The sequence below is a fragment of the Manihot esculenta genome, chromosome 18, assembly GCF_001659605.2.
Source record: "Manihot esculenta cultivar AM560-2 chromosome 18, M.esculenta_v8, whole genome shotgun sequence".
Taxonomy (NCBI): Eukaryota; Viridiplantae; Streptophyta; class Magnoliopsida; order Malpighiales; family Euphorbiaceae; genus Manihot; species Manihot esculenta.
In genome coordinates, this window is record NC_035178.2 from 8,604,606 (window position 1) to 8,620,726 (window position 16,121).

At 37.2% G+C, this 16,121-nt stretch overlaps 1 protein-coding gene across 1 annotated transcript; it reads right to left on the bottom strand.

The window, feature by feature from the left end:
* Nucleotides 1-843: 843 nt before the first annotated feature.
* On the bottom strand, nt 844-2,663 carry LOC110606975 (citrate-binding protein). The gene is made up of 2 exons (XM_021746009.2): nt 2,365-2,663; nt 844-1,329 (listed from the first exon to the last, which is right to left on the bottom strand). Exons 1-2 carry the CDS (start codon nt 2,629-2,631, stop codon nt 919-921), a joined length of 678 nt encoding a protein of 225 aa, XP_021601701.1. The 5' UTR covers nt 2,632-2,663; the 3' UTR covers nt 844-918.
* Between the last annotated feature and the right edge of the window lie 13,458 nt (nt 2,664-16,121).

Sequence of the window (16,121 nt, forward strand, 5' to 3'; positions counted from 1 at the left end):
TAACAAAAAATAACATCATAAAATTGAGGTATCATTTATGTAATTTACCTTCAATAACATAAATCGATAGAGAAAAGTAGGAATTGGCTAAGATGAGAGTGAATTAAGAACAAGCAAGGTCTTCAAACTGAATTATACAAATTCTAGTCTGAATTTTTGAAATATTTTTAAATCAATTTAAATTTTTTAGATAGTAGATTTTTGGGTTGACATCATAAGGTAAATTTTAATTGCAAAGTTTATAAATTGTGTGTAATTATTATTAGACCGGATGGAAAAAATTAAATGTTTATGTGAATTTATGATTATAGCTAAATTTTTAAATATTGTAAAATGAAGTTTAATAATTCTCAATTTATTGCGATTATAGTAAAAATAAATTAAATTATTAAATTTTAAAATAAATTATAATATAGGTCTTAAACCTTGAATAAATTTACAACTTTAATTTTTATATTTTCAACATTAAATAATTTAATTTCTCACTTTTGTTATATATATATACAAATTGGTAATTTCATCCAAATTTCCATCAAATTACTACTAATTTTAATCGAAATGATCAAATGATAACTTCAATCGGACATAGGTAAAGCTTCTAAGATTTTATTTTATTAAAAAAAGTCTTTTATTTTAAATTTGTATTTAAAAATAAATATATTTTATATTTTATTATATATAATAAATATTTTATAATACTATAATTAGATATATTGTCTTTTGTTAATAATATTAATGTCAATTTAATTAAATATTTTATTATATAAAAATTTTATTTTTAAACGTCATAGTCTTATTTGATTTAGAAATTTAATTTAGTAATTAAAGACAGGTAACTCTTTTGATAAATCCAGGTTGGAATATCTGATTTCTCAATCTACTACTTGAAAAAGGAAAAACAAAAATAAAAAACAACTATTACACAGCCATTATCAAGTCTGTGGTTCGCTTTTTGTAAAGCTTGATATTTTTCCACCTTGATTCCATGTAGTGGCTTGAACTATCAGGCGCCGCATACACCCCACACTTGAAATAGTGCTCCGCCGGGCCGTCGTCGTAGACCACCACTTTTTGTTTACCATTGACGTAAACTTTTATTTCCCCTTTTCCGACGTTATGAATCACGTTAAGCCTTAACCACTTATTATAGATGTCTGTGGCCACCGGGTCGGACCTGTAGGGCTTCAGTTGGCCATTGTAAACTCTAAGTTGCAGAGATGTGGATTTGGTAACTGCCCCAAATACCTGCATAACTGTGACCCCTGAGGTTCCTTCTGGAACGTACAATTGCCCTTCGAATTGCCAAACTCCAGATGAGTAGTCATGTCCCTGCAAATAAGTGTTAGTTAATTAATTAATTAAATTTAAAATTAAATTAAATAAATTAAAAATTAAAATTTTAATAAAAGAATTAAATCAAACCGATTAATAATTCTTTCATACCTATAAATATTCCTCAATAAATTATACATGAGTTTATGAAATATGTCAAAAATCACAGAAGGATTAATTAATTATGTTAATATATTATTTATTATGCACGCACATATTTAATTTGATAATAAGTATATCTGAATAAATATATGAGATTTTAGATTCTACTCTTCTAATTTTTATTTTAAAAAAATATATATATTATCTACGGTTGAATTTACCTAATATAAAATAATTTAATCTCTTAAATTTAGTTAATTAACAAAATAAATAGTTGGCATAATTACATTTTGTATTTAAATAATTATATATTTCACAAAGTATTTAATTATATTATCAAAATAGATAATATTAGATTATATAAAAAAAATTTTAAAATCTTTTTCACAAAAATTATTTGAAAATAATTTTAATGGTTGTTAATAATATATCACCATAATTTTTTTTTGAAAAATTATAAATCATAATATATGAATTTAAGAATTTAATAAAATTTATTTACTGTTTAAAAACTATATATTATATTATCACTACTATATTTTAGGTTTAAACAATAATAAAATTAAATTAGTAATATTTTTTATACTTTGTAAAAAATAAATAAACTATTGAAATATAAAAAAATTTAAATATAAAGACAATTTTGGTAACAAGATAAAGTTTCTAAAATTGAAAAAAAGAATTATGCTTGTATTAACGTAAATTAAATATAAAAAACAATACACAAAAACAGATAAACATATATTTAGAAATTAATTTTTAAAATTTATCCAAGATTCTTTCCAAGATTAAAGTATAAATATCACTCTATGTTTGTTAATTTTCGGTATAAAAATCATTTGCAGAAATTTCAAAACAACCAAAAAAAAAAAGTTTAAAACAACTTTTGCGGTAGAACGAGAGAGAGAGAGGCTTAGCTTAGAGCTTTACCTTAATGCGAACTTCAGTTCGGGGTCTGGTAGGGCTGCCAACTTTGAAGGGCTTGTCATTCTCGTAAACCCAAAACCGTCGAATCCCATTTTTGTAAGAATAACGTTCGTTCAAGGGCTTGTCATATGGTTTCTGTATGAGGAAGTTGTCCTCTGTTAATGCCACCTCACTGAATCCATCAGTTGGATCTGCGCTGCTGTTCTTCAACAAGCTCACCATAGCCATAATGAGGACAAAACTTGAGTAAGCTGAGAGTTTCATTTTCATTTCCCTTATAACCTGTCCTTAATTCTTCCCATATTTATATTCGCTTGCCACTTATACTTTCCTTTTTTTTTTCACAAGATGAAGTATTTATTAAAAAAGTATGTATAAAATTATAATTTTATTAAAAATTAAATTATTTATTAAAATATATTATTATATATAATAAAAAAATTAAAATTTTCATAATAATTTTAAACGGGTATCAAATTATTAACTTAATAATAATTTATATATAGAGATATACAAATATTCATTTTTTTCATTATCTACTTGTGATATGAATTATTTGTTCTAACAGATTAAATACCAATTATAAGCTACAATTTGTAAAGATTTTGGGATAATTGCATAAAACAAAGAAAATGCAGAACATGTAATAAGATTTTAGGGATAATCGCATAAAACATAGAAAATGCAGAATATCTTATAAGATTTTGGAGATAATTGCATAAAATATAGAAAATGCAAAACATGTTAAACACTATTATATGAAAAAGTTATCAAATTATTGATTCACATAATATTTTTAATCGATAAATTAATTTAATTTATTGTGTTCAATGAAAAAATAACAAAAGATATATTTATTTTACGGAATCAAATTTAAGAGACTTAAGAAATGACGAAAAAGAAAATAAAATGAAGTTGAAGAATTCAAATACCTGATGAACAAATTCAAACTTGAAAAAAATCTTCTAATTCTGAAAGAATAAGAGTTAAGATATTAGTTGAAAAACATCTTAATAATCTGAGATTCAGAAAATAAAGTTTTTATAGGATTTTGTGAATTTAGAAAAAATTTAGGTCTAGAGGAGGGCAATCATCATTTTATCGGTTTTCTTTTGTCTGCTAGTGACGTATAACAAACTGTCTATCATTGGGCCACCTGTCCCTGCCATGTTGATTCGGACATATGAGAATATCATATTCCTGCTACATGCGTAACGGCCTCTGATTCTCCACGGGCACGCATGCTGATGGATCCGCCAGACGGATGGATCGGTTTCCTTTTAGGTTCCGAGCCGGGCCGGAACCTAAAATTAAAACTGAGTCAAAAAATGATCTGTCTGATGAGCCGTACGGGCTGGGCGGGCCTGATTGAGAAATTTAGATAGAATTCGGTTTCAAGGCTGAGTGGGCCGGACTGGATCCATGCGGGAGACTTGAGGGTCTCTAAATAATGGGCTATTGTCATGGGTCTGACCCCAGACCGGAGTGAAAAAATCCCTCGTATTATAAGATTATAAGATCAAAAAAAATTCTCCTTTTAAATAATGTAAGTGTTCAATCAGTACATGAATATAAGAGGGAATTTATTCTATTATTTTGATAGGTGCAATTGCTATGGCTCGTTAATTATAAATAGAATTAATAATTGCACTCTGAAACCTCCGTTTGTATAAAATAATTTGTACAAAATGTTTTTCAAAAAAATATATTTATATTTTTTTGTGTTCTAACATTTAAAAATTTTAGTTAATAGAAAAATATTTTTTTGATTAAAGAAAAAAAAAGTTATTTAAAAAAAGTTATTTCTACATTCAAATGAGAATTCATTTTTAGTGTTTTAAAATTTTTATTAAAATTTCTATATATAAATTTTTTAAATTAAAATTAAATAATAAAAAATTATTTCTATTTAAAAAATATTTTTTAAATATTAAATTATTTTCCACAAACAAACGTAATATAAATTATAATTTAGTTTACCTATATAGGTACACCATCTAATTATTTTACTAATGACTCGTTAGTTTTATGAAATTTTTTTTTTTAGAAAAATATTTTTTTACATCTTTTGAGGGTTTTAACCTTTAGAAAATTTAATTAATAAAAAATATTTTATTAATTAAAATAAAAATTAAATCATTTTAAAGAAAATTAATTTTAAAAAGAAAAAATATAAAAAATACTCCATAATGTATTAATTTTTTATTTCCGTTCAATTTATATTAAAATAATAATTGTGATATTGCTCTGTTAGCAAATAGCAGTAATTTAAGTAATTTAACATAAAAATTATATCACGAATTACTAATTTAATACAAATTGAATTACAAATCTAAAATAAAAATGAATAAAAATATATGCTATTTTTTTATATTTTCTAATTAATAAATATATTTTATTTGTTATATCAGTAATATTTTATGACATCATAAAATTACCATTATTTATTAATTTATAATAGATATTATTTTAACATAAATTTGATCTACTGACTTTAAAATAAAAATGACTAAAATTATATAATAATTTTTTATAATTTTTTTAAAAAAATTATTTTTCTGAAAATATTATTAAAATTTTTATATATAAATTTATTAATATATTTTAATTTTTAAATTAAAATTAAATAATGAAAATAAATTATTTTATTAAAAAATATTTTACAAATATAAATTATTTTCTATAAATAAATGAAGTCTTAATGTTTTTTTTGGGAAATATTCTTCTCTTCTTTTTGGCCATTTCTGGATAAGGGAGACTTTCTCCCAACTGAATTGTGGATATCATCTCTACCTATAGATTGGCTGTGTATTAGTTTTGTGTTGCAAGTCTTATAGATTCAAGGTAGAGAATGAGTTTTTAGACCTACACGCGATGGTTTACAATGATCTATTATTTTACGGTGTTGGAGCTCTATGCATAGGTAGAGAGTTGTGATGCTGCAATGGGAAGCTATCTTTAGGCCATTTTCAACGGTGCGCTAATTTTCATTTTGGCGTTGGAGGTGGCCCTTCAAAACTGTGCCAAAATCTAACGGTTCTTTTTTAAATTATAATATAATTCAAAATTTTTAATTTTTTTTACTCTTATAATTTATTATATTTTTAATTTATTTTATATTTTTATAATTATTGAAATTTAATTTAAATTAATATATTCACAATTATAAATAATATTTATAATAAATTAATTTATTTATAATATATTATATAAAATAATATAAATAAATTAGTAAATTGACACATATATTATAATTGAACTTCGTAATGAGCATTTGTGGGAGTAATATACAAATTCAAATGATCATATAAATTAGCTTATAATTTTTTATTGATAATTTAGTATGTATGAGTTTATTTTATTTTTAATTTGCTAATTAATGTTTAATTAATGTATGTTTATAATTAATGTTTAAGTAATATTTTTTTATAATTATTATTTAATTAATACATTTTTATAATTAATATGTTTTTTTGTTTATTTATAAAATAATTAAATATTTCAATATAAGATGGAAATATAAAATATATAAATATTTAGAGTGAATATATAAAATTATATGAATTTTTTGAGTGAAATATATAAATAAAATTAAAGTAAAATAAATAATATAATATTAAAGATAAAAGAATATAAATAAAATATTTTTTTGGTGTTAAAATTTGTGCAGAAGGTCAGAGATAATATTGCACCATTTTAGTACAAAGTACCAAAATAGTGCAAAAAATGATGCATAGAGTTGGAAATGGCCTTATTGTCATACCCGGCTGGAGTCCGGCATCGGAATTCTACTTTCCGGTGGAGTCCGGGATGTCGGAAGTCTCTAGAAGGGTAGGATTTATGTTTTCCGACAGTGTTATGATGCATTTGAAGGTTTTTAGTTGAATTGATTTGAGTTGGTTTGAGGAAAGGAAGAGAAAAGGCTATGGAGACTTTTGCCAAGTTCGGCCGCCGAAGGTAAGTTCGGCCGCCGAAAGTGCCCAATGTTCGGCTTCCGCAGTTCAGATTCGGCCCCCGAATGTTGCATGGTTTTGCATGCGATTCGGCAGCCGAAGCTGAGTTGCTCAGCCAACTAATGAGCATTCCTGAGTCAGCATTTTGGACAGGTGTTGGCTCCACACCCTGTCCAGAAGCTTGGCCACGTCTCCTATATTGTTCAGCTCCTGCAAGTGTGTTGTTTTGTTGGGTGTCAAAAGTTTTGAGAGTTTGAAGCAAAAAGCTTAGGTTTGAGAGTTTATGCGTGTGAAGAGAGTTGATTCATTTTCTTTGTTCAGATCGTTCATCTTCTTGAATACAGGAGGTAAGTGAAGATCTTGAACATGTTTTACTGTTTTACAGAAGCTTTATGAAGGTTTGGGTAGAGATGCATGCTTAGGTGACAAAGGGTGTTTTCTTTTGATGGTTTAGCTTGTAAGCATGATTATGTGTTCTGTGTGATGTGTTTTGTTGGGGTGTTTAGGTAGTTTTGGACCCCTTTGTACATATATATGAGTATATGTGTGTGGAGGAGTTGAGGTATGCATGTTTTGAGAGCTTGAAGGGATGGAGGAGCTTGTTTGTCGTCGGGGCTGAGTTCTGGATGAACTCAGGTTCGGTAGCCGAAGGTTCATTCGGCCGCCGAACCTCTTGCATGGTGGCTTAGGCTGCCACAGCTTGCCCCCGCGAGTTTTGAATGTTCGGCTCTGTTTGGGGGATTCGGCCGCCGAAGGTGCCGCCGAAGGTTAGAGACTTTCGTCTCTGGAGTGCCTTTTGGCCCCCGAAACTTGCCCCCGAAAGGGTTCGGCCGCCGAAGCTTGAGATTCGGCCGCCGAAGGTGCTTGAGTTTCGTCTCTGGAGAAGACTTTCGGCCGCCGAACCTGCCGCCGAAAGTGTTCTGTCCAGCTTTCTTTTGCCTACTTTGCATGGTTAGTTGAGTGAGTTTAAGGGGATGTTTAGGGAGGTTAATAGAGTTATTCAGAAGCTTGTTTGGTCCCTCATTTGAGTCCATCTGTATAGGTACAGATCAGAGGAACCAGAGAGAGCAGCAGTGAGTACTGCTCCAGCGTGTTCAGAGCCTGCAGAGTCAGTCCAGTTAGCCAGAGGTGAGTGGAGCTAAACTTCATTCTTTTACTTGCACAATGGAATGTTTTAGCATATCTCATGCATCATGATTATGCCATAGGTTGAGTGCATTAGTACCCACAAATATGTTGCATTGCATAGTTATTTGTTGATGTGGGTAAATGCTGAATGATCCCATAGTCACAGACAGGAAGTCCAGGAGTCTTTGACTACGCCCTGGCAATGGTAAGTACAGAGGTGTTATATACACATATACATATATGACAGGAAGACCAGGTGCTCGATTCTACGCCCTGGCACAGAGCTACTGGGACTATGTGGTGACAGGTTTACTCTTGATGTGGCTTGTTTGTGTTATGACACATTCAATGAGATCATGTTTTACTGAGATGTTTTACTGTTCTACTCACTGGGCTATAGAGCTCATCCCACTCCCTTAACCCCAGTTTTGCAGGTTCAGTATACAGTGTACAGGGACAGTCCAGCAGGATACAGAAAGAGTAAAGAGATGTGTAATAGTGTAGAGTGGACATGTAATGTTAAAGAGAGATGTAATGGTTCTGTTTTCAGTTACAGATGTGCTTGACTTAGTCGTTTGTGATGTAAATCTGTTGTTTTGTACATGATCTGTCTATGTATATGTTTTCCTGTATGTGTGAAAATCAGGCGTAACAGGTATGAGTTAACCCATCTAGAGTAAGCTCTAGTCAGGGGTACAGAGTACAGAGTACAGAGTACAGAGTACAGAGATAGTGCATGCACAGGTTAAGCCTTGGTTCAGAAAAGAGATTTTATTTTTCACAGAAAATGTATGATCATGTATGAGTTATACAAGTACACAGAGAGTATAGCAGGCTTGCTACGAGTTCTGGCGGCCTTAAGCCGACCTGAATCCTAGCGCCGGTGACAGTCCATTTTGGGGTCGTTACAGATTGGTATCAGAGCCCTAAGTTCACATGATCGGACCTATAGAGACAGTGTCGGGCTCATAACAGGTAGCAGTGGTCAAGCACAATAGGAAATCATGTCCACCAGGATAGGGTCTTGAGTCCTATCTGTTTCATGCCATGAGTTATGCATGTGCCTTCTTGCTATGTGCTGTTTATGTGCTAAAGTGCTATGTTATATGTTGTGTTTCCAGCTAGTAAAGATGAGAGGAACTCGTCGATCAGCTCGATTGACTGGAGGCCCCCCAGATAGTGAGAGACCAGCTGCTCGTCCTCCTGCATTGCCAAGGGCAAGGTCGCAGAGATCTAGCAGGGAAGGTACGTCAATAGACCCTAGAAGGTCTGTCGACGAGAGCAGAAGAGGAACAGTGAGGGGAGGAAGATCAGAGGAAAGGAGGGAAGCGATGGAGATTGATCAGTCAAGAGATGATAGCATGGGTATAGGCAGTTTTGAGGAAGGTATGGGAGAGTCGCAGGGAGGTGCTCAGACCTCAGGTTTTGGCTACCCAGAGTATCCGATGGGAGGTATGTCGGAGTACTCTAGTTTTGTGCCATATCCTTCTTACATGCCATATATGCCTTATCCCTCTTACTACCCACCATATCCTATGTATCCATCTTCCCCTACCCATCCAAGTGCAGCACACCCAGAGCCAAATGAACCAGTACCACCACCAGAACCAGTAGCCCCTGTTGTTGACAGACATCAACCTAGCTCATCTGGAGGTAAGGTACAAATGACGGAGTACTTGAAATTGGATGCTCCTAAATATAACACGGGAAATGATCCATTTGAATACCTCAGATCAGTTAGGATGATAACTAGTGAGTTGGGAGCTGATGATAGTAGAGCCATTGAGATGGCAGGGTTTACACTTAAATGCAAGAAAGCCAGAGAATGGTTTAAGAATTATGTGGAACCCAGAATGAACAGTATGTCTTGGGGAGAGTTCGCCAATGAGTTTGCAGGGTGGGCTTTTCCTGACAGTTCTAGGGAGATGAAAGTAATTGAGTTTGAACAGTTGCGACAGACAGATGAGATGAGTGTTGATGAATTCACAGATAAGTTTCTGGATTTGCTTCAGTATGTGGGTCAAGCCTATGATACTGATCAGAAGAAGGCAAGGAGATATACTATGAGATTGCATCCCAGGTATTCTTCCTTGATTCTTCCAGCAGAAAAGGAGAGTTTCCACACGATAGTGGACGCCGCCAGGAAAATGGAAGCTAGTGCCAATATTCAGAAACAGTCAAAGGCACAGGCTTCGGGTTCTAAAGCCCCCACTTCAGGCAGCAAGAGATGGGATAGAGCGAAAGGAACAAAGAGTAAGTTCTGGAGTAAAGTGAAGTCAGGTCTGGGAATAGGTAGTGGCTCAAGCTCTGGCACAGCTCCAGTCTGCAGACGATGCGGAAAACCACATGGAGGAGTTTGTCAGTTGGGATCTACAGCTTGTTTTCGCTGTGGACAGGAAGGACATATTGCTCGGAATTGTCCTCAGGTGACTTTTGCACCATCCCAGCAGATGAGTTCAGGCAGTGTGGTACAGCCAGTTGTTCGGCCAGCAGCTCCAGTCATGCCTCAAAGTAGTGGCAGAGGTAGAGGGAGAGGGGCAGCCTCTACTTCAGCAGCAGGTTCCCGAGGTGGAAATTCGGTAGCCCCAGCACGGATTTTCACTGTGACACAGGAGGAGGCGAACACGTCGAACACAGTGGTGTCAGGTAATCTCATCATTGGGTGTTCAGATGTGTATGCTTTGATGGACCCCGGTGCTTCTCATTCCTTTATTGCTTCGAGAGCCATAGAGAGATTGGGTTTGATCAGTTCTGAGTTAGAGTATCCTCTCTGGGTCAGTGGACCTAGATGTGACCCATCAGTGGCAGTGTCAGTCTGTCGTTTCAGTCTAGTGTTCATAGAGGGTAGATACCTTCTAGCTGACCTTGTGGTTCTAGATTTGACGGATTTTGATGTCATTCTAGGGATGGATTGGTTATCTACATATAGTGCTACATTGGACTGTAGAGAGAAGATAGTGAGTCTCAGAGACCAGGATGGGTCAGAGTGTGTCTTCAGAGGAGACAGGAGAGGTACACCCAGAGGTATGATTTTAGCCCTTCAGGCTCATCGTTTGCTTAGGAGGGGTTGTCAGGGGTTTCTAGCTCATGTGAGAGAGCTAGACAGTCAGGTGAGGGAACCAGCCACCGTACCAGTAGTCCGAGAGTTTCTCGATGTGTTCCCAGACGATTTACCAGGACTCCCACCTGATAGGGAGATAGGGTTTGAAATTGAATTGCTGCCAGGTACCAGACCTATCTCTATTCCTCCCTACAGGATGGCGCCAGCAGAGTTACAAGAGTTGAAAGAACAGTTGCAGGATTTGGTAGATAAGGGTTTCATCCGCCCTAGTACCTCACCTTGGGGTGCTCCAGTGCTCTTTGTCAGAAAGAAGGATGGATCCCTCAGACTTTGTATCGACTACAGACAGTTGAACAAGGTCACTATCAAGAATAGGTATCCTCTACCTAGGATTGATGATCTATTTGACCAGCTAGCTGGAGCAGGTTGTTTCTCTAAAATAGATCTGAGATCCGGGTATCATCAGTTGAGAGTCAGAGAGGCAGATGTGCCTAAGACAGCTTTCAGGACCAGATATGGGCATTATGAGTTCTTAGTGATGCCGTTCGGGTTGACTAACGCCCCTGCAGCATTCATGGATCTCATGAATAGAGTGTTCAGTGAGTTTCTGGATCACTTTGTCATTGTTTTCATCGATGATATTTTGGTGTATTCCAGAGATGCAGAGGAGCATGCCCAGCATCTGAGGATAGTTTTGCAGACACTGAGAGAGCATGGTTTGTATGCCAAGTTCTCGAAGTGTGAGTTTTGGTTGAGGAGCATTGCCTTCTTGGGACACGTGGTATCAGCAGAGGGTATTGAGGTAGACCCCAAGAAGATAGAGGCTGTAGCGAACTGGCCCAGACCCACTACAGTGACTGAGATTAAAAGCTTTCTGGGACTGGCAGGTTACTACAGGAGGTTCGTGCAGAACTTCTCAAAGATAGCAGCTCCGATGACCAAACTAACTCAGAAGAATCAGAAGTTTGTCTGGTCAGACCAGTGTGAAGAGAGCTTTGAGGAGCTCAAGCGGAGATTGACCACAGCACCAGTGTTAGCTCTGCCTGTCAGTAATGAGGATTTCACAGTGTTCTGTGATGCATCTCGAGTGGGATTGGGTTGTGTATTGATGCAGAGTGAGCGGGTGATAGCTTATGCTTCTAGACAGTTGAAGAAGCACGAGTTGAATTACCCTACCCATGACCTAGAGATGGCAGCAGTTATCTTTGCACTTAAGATGTGGCGGCATTACCTCTATGGGGTTAAATGCGAGATCTTCACTGATCACAAAAGTTTACAGTACATCTTGAGTCAGAGAGAGCTGAATTTGAGGCAGAGGAGATGGGTCGAATTGCTCAGTGATTATGATTGTAAGATCCAGTATCATCCGGGTAAGGCGAATGTTGTGGCAGACGCCCTCAGCCGGAAGTCACTAGGCAGTTTATCCCATATAGCAGTAGAGCGGAGACCAGTCGTGGTGGAGCTTTACAAGCTCTTAGAAGAAGGGTTACAGTTAGAGTTGTCTGGTACAGGTGCATTGATAGCACAGATGCGAGTGACACCTGTGTTTCTGGAGCAGATAGCTCAGAGACAGCATGAGGACCCTGAGTTGATGAAAATTGCCAGGACTGTTCAGTCAGGCAACAGTGCAGAGTTCAGCTTTGACAGCAAAGGGATCCTCCGCTATGGGAATCGACTTTGTGTACCAGATACGAGCAGTGTGAAGGCAGACATTATGAGGGAAGCTCATAATGCGCGGTATAGTGTTCACCCAGGAGCCACCAAGATGTATCAAGATCTGAAAAAGGTCTATTGGTGGCCAGCCATGAAGAAAGAAGTGGCGCAATTTGTGACAGCCTGTGAGATTTGCCAGAGGGTGAAACTAGAGCATCAGAAACCAGCAGGAATGCTTAACCCATTGCCGATTCCAGAGTGGAAATGGGAGAACATAGCCATGGATTTTGTAGTGGGTTTACCAGCAGCATCCAACAGGATAGACTCTATATGGGTGATTGTGGACAGACTCACGAAATCTGCTCATTTTCTTCCAGTACGGAGTAACTATTCTGTGGATAAGTTGGCACAGGTCTATCTGGATGAGATAGTGAGATTACATGGAGTTCCAGTGTCTATAGTTTCAGACAGAGGACCTCAGTTTACCTCTAGATTTTGGCGAAGTCTGCAGAGTGCGATGGGCACGAGATTAGAGTTTAGCACTGCTTTCCACCCACAGACTGATGGACAGTCAGAGAGGACCATCCAGACCATAGAGGATATGCTTCGACTGTGTGTGTTAGACTTTGGCGGTTTTTGGCGGCAGCATCTACCTTTGGTGGAGTTTGCCTACAATAACAGCCATCATGCTAGCATAGGGATGGCTCCTTATGAAGCTTTGTATGGGAGGAAGTGCAGATCCCCTGTTTGTTGGGAAGAAATAGGAGAGAAGGCTCTTGCAGGGCCAGAGTTAGTAGAGATTACCAGTAGAGTGGTGCCCGTGATCAGAGAGAGAATCAGAACAGCGCAGAGTAGACAGAAAAGTTATGCAGACGTGCGCAGAAAATAGTTAGAGTTTCAGGAGGGTAATATGGTATTGCTGAAAGTGTCTCCAATGAAAGGAGTGGTTCGTTTTGGGAAGAAGGGTAAGTTAGCTCCACGGTACATTGGACCCTTTGAAATTGTGCAGAGGATCGGCAATGTGTCGTATAAGCTGGATTTACCTGCTTCTATGGCGAGAATTCACCCGGTATTTCATGTTTCTATGCTACGGCAGTTTGTGTCAGATCCGAATCAGGTTCTGAGTGAGCCTGAGGTGGAGATTCTTACAGATCTCACCTATATAGAGCAGCCAGTGCGGATTCTGGACACGCAGATCAGACAGCTAAGAAACAAGGAGATTCCGATGGTGAAAGTTCTATGGAACCACCATAATCTAGAAGAGTGCACCTGGGAGACGCGAGAGTCGATGCTCCAGCAGTATCCATATTTGTTTTGAGGTTAGTTTCCTCCGTTTTTTGTGTTATTTGTGTTAGTATCATTCGAGGACGAATGTTCTTAAGGGGGGGAGAATGTAATACCCGGCTGGAGTCCGGCATCGGAATTCTACTTTCCGGTGGAGTCCGGGATGTCGGAAGTCTCTAGAAGGGTAGGATTTATGTTTTCCGACAGTGTTATGATGCATTTGAAGGTTTTTAGTTGATTTGATTTGAGTTGGTTTGAGGAAAGGAAGAGAAAAGGCTATGGAGACTTTTGCCAAGTTCGGCCGCCGAAGGTAAGTTCGGCCGCCGAAAGTGCCCAATGTTCGGCTTCCGCAGTTCAGATTCGGCCCCCGAATGTTGCATGGTTTTGCATGCGATTCGGCAGCCGAAGCTGAGTTGCTCAGCCAACTAATGAGCATTCCTGAGTCAGCATTTTGGACAGGTGTTGGCTCCACACCCTGTCCAGAAGCTTGGCCACGTCTCCTATATTGTCCAGCTCCTGCAAGTGTGTTGTTTTGTTGGGTGTCAAAATTTTTGAGAGTTTGAAGCAAAAAGCTTAGGTTTGAGAGTTTATGCGTGTGAAGAGAGTTGATTCATTTTCTTTGTTCAGATCGTTCATCTTCTTGAATACAGGAGGTAAGTGAAGATCTTTACAGAAGCTTTATGAAGGTTTGGGTAGAGATGCATGCTTAGGTGACAAAGGGTGTTTTCTTTTGATGGTTTAGCTTGTAAGCATGATTATGTGTTCTGTGTGATGTGTTTTGTTGGGGTGTTTAGGTAGTTTTGGACCCCTTTGTACATATACATGAGTATATGTGTGTGGAGGAGTTGAGGTATGCATGTTTTGAGAGCTTGAAGGGATGGAGGAGCTTGTTTGCCATCGGGGCTGAGTTCTGGATGAACTCAGGTTCGGCAGCCGAAGGTTCATTCGGCCGCCGAACCCCTTGCATGGTGGCTTAGGCTGCCACAGCTTGCCCCCGCGAGTTTTGAATGTTCGGCTCTGTTTGGGGGATTCGGCCGCCGAAGGTGCCGCCGAAGGTTAGAGACTTTCGTCTCTGGAGTGCCTTTTGGCCCCCGAAACTTGCCCCCGAAAGGGTTCGGCCGCCGAAGCTTGAGATTCGGCCGCCGAAGGTGCTTGAGTTTCGTCTCTGGAGAGGACTTTCGACCGCCGAACCTGCCGCCGAAAGTGTTCTGTCCAGCTTTCTTTTGCCTGCTTTGCATGGTTAGTTGAGTGAGTTTAAGGGGATATTTGGGGAGGTTAATAGAGTTATTCAGAAGCTTGTTTGGTCCCTCATTTGAGTCCATCTGTATAGGTACAGATCAGAGGAACCAGAGAGAGCAGCAGTGAGTACTGCTCCAGCGTGTTCAGAGCCTGCAGAGTGAGTCCAGTTAGCCAGAGGTGAGTGGAACTAAACTTCATTCTTTTACTTGCACAATGGAATGTTTTAGCATATCTCATGCATCATGATTATGCCATAGGTTGAGTGCATTAGTACCCACGAATATGTTGCATTGCATAGTTATTTGTTGATGTGGGTAAATGCTGAATGATCCCATAGTCACAGACAGGAAGTCCAGGAGCCTTTGACTACGCCCTGGCAGGTATAGCAAAGTCCAGGAGCCTTTGACTACGCCCTGGCAGGTATAGCAAAGACCAGGAGCCTTTGACTACGCCCTGGCAATGGTAAGTACAGAGGTGTTATATACACATATACATATATGACAGGAAGACCAGGTGCTCGATTCTACGCCGTGGCACAGAGCTACTGGGACTATGTGGTGACAGGTTTACTCTTGATGTGGCTTGTTTGTGTTATGACGCATTCCATGAGATCATGTTTTACTGAGATGTTTTACTATTCTACTCAATGGGCTATAGAGCTCATCCCACTCCCTTAACCCCAGTTTTGCAGGTTCAGTATACAGTGTACAGGGACAGTCCAGCAGGATACAGAAAGAGTAAAGAGATGTGTAATAGTGTAGAGTGGACATGTAATGTTAAAGAGAGATGTAATGGTTCTGTTTTCAGTTACAGATGTGCTTGACTTAGTCGTTTGTGATGTAAATCTGTTGTTTTGTACATGATCTGTTTATGTATATGTTTTCCTGTATGTGTGAAAACCAGGCGTAACAGGTATGAGTTAACCCATCTAGAGTAAGCTCTAGTCAGGGGTACAGAGTACAGAGTACAGAGTACAGAGTACAGAGTACAAAGATAGTGCATGCACAGGTTAAGCCTTGGTTCAGAAAAGAGATTTTATTTTTCACAGAAAATGTATGATCATGTATGAGTTGTACAGGTACACAGAGAGTATAGCAGGCTTGCTACGAGTTCTGGCGGCCTTAAGCCGACCTGAATCCTAGCGCCGGTGACGGTCCATTTTGGGGTCGTTACACTTATAGCCTCATTTTTACTTTTCTTCAATAGAATAGTTAACCCTTAACGTTAACAAAAAGTAAAATGTCAGTAAAATTTGTTATTCCTATTTTTTATAGTCCTAATTTATGATTTGTTCGAGTGTTTGAGATTTTTTTTATAAATTATTAAATATTCAAAATTTACTGATTTGACTAATTTAAATTCGCGCTGAACAGACCTATTAAGAGGTAAAACTATCATTCTCAAGTTTTTAAAAGTATTTTATAGTTTGAATTTAAAATCTC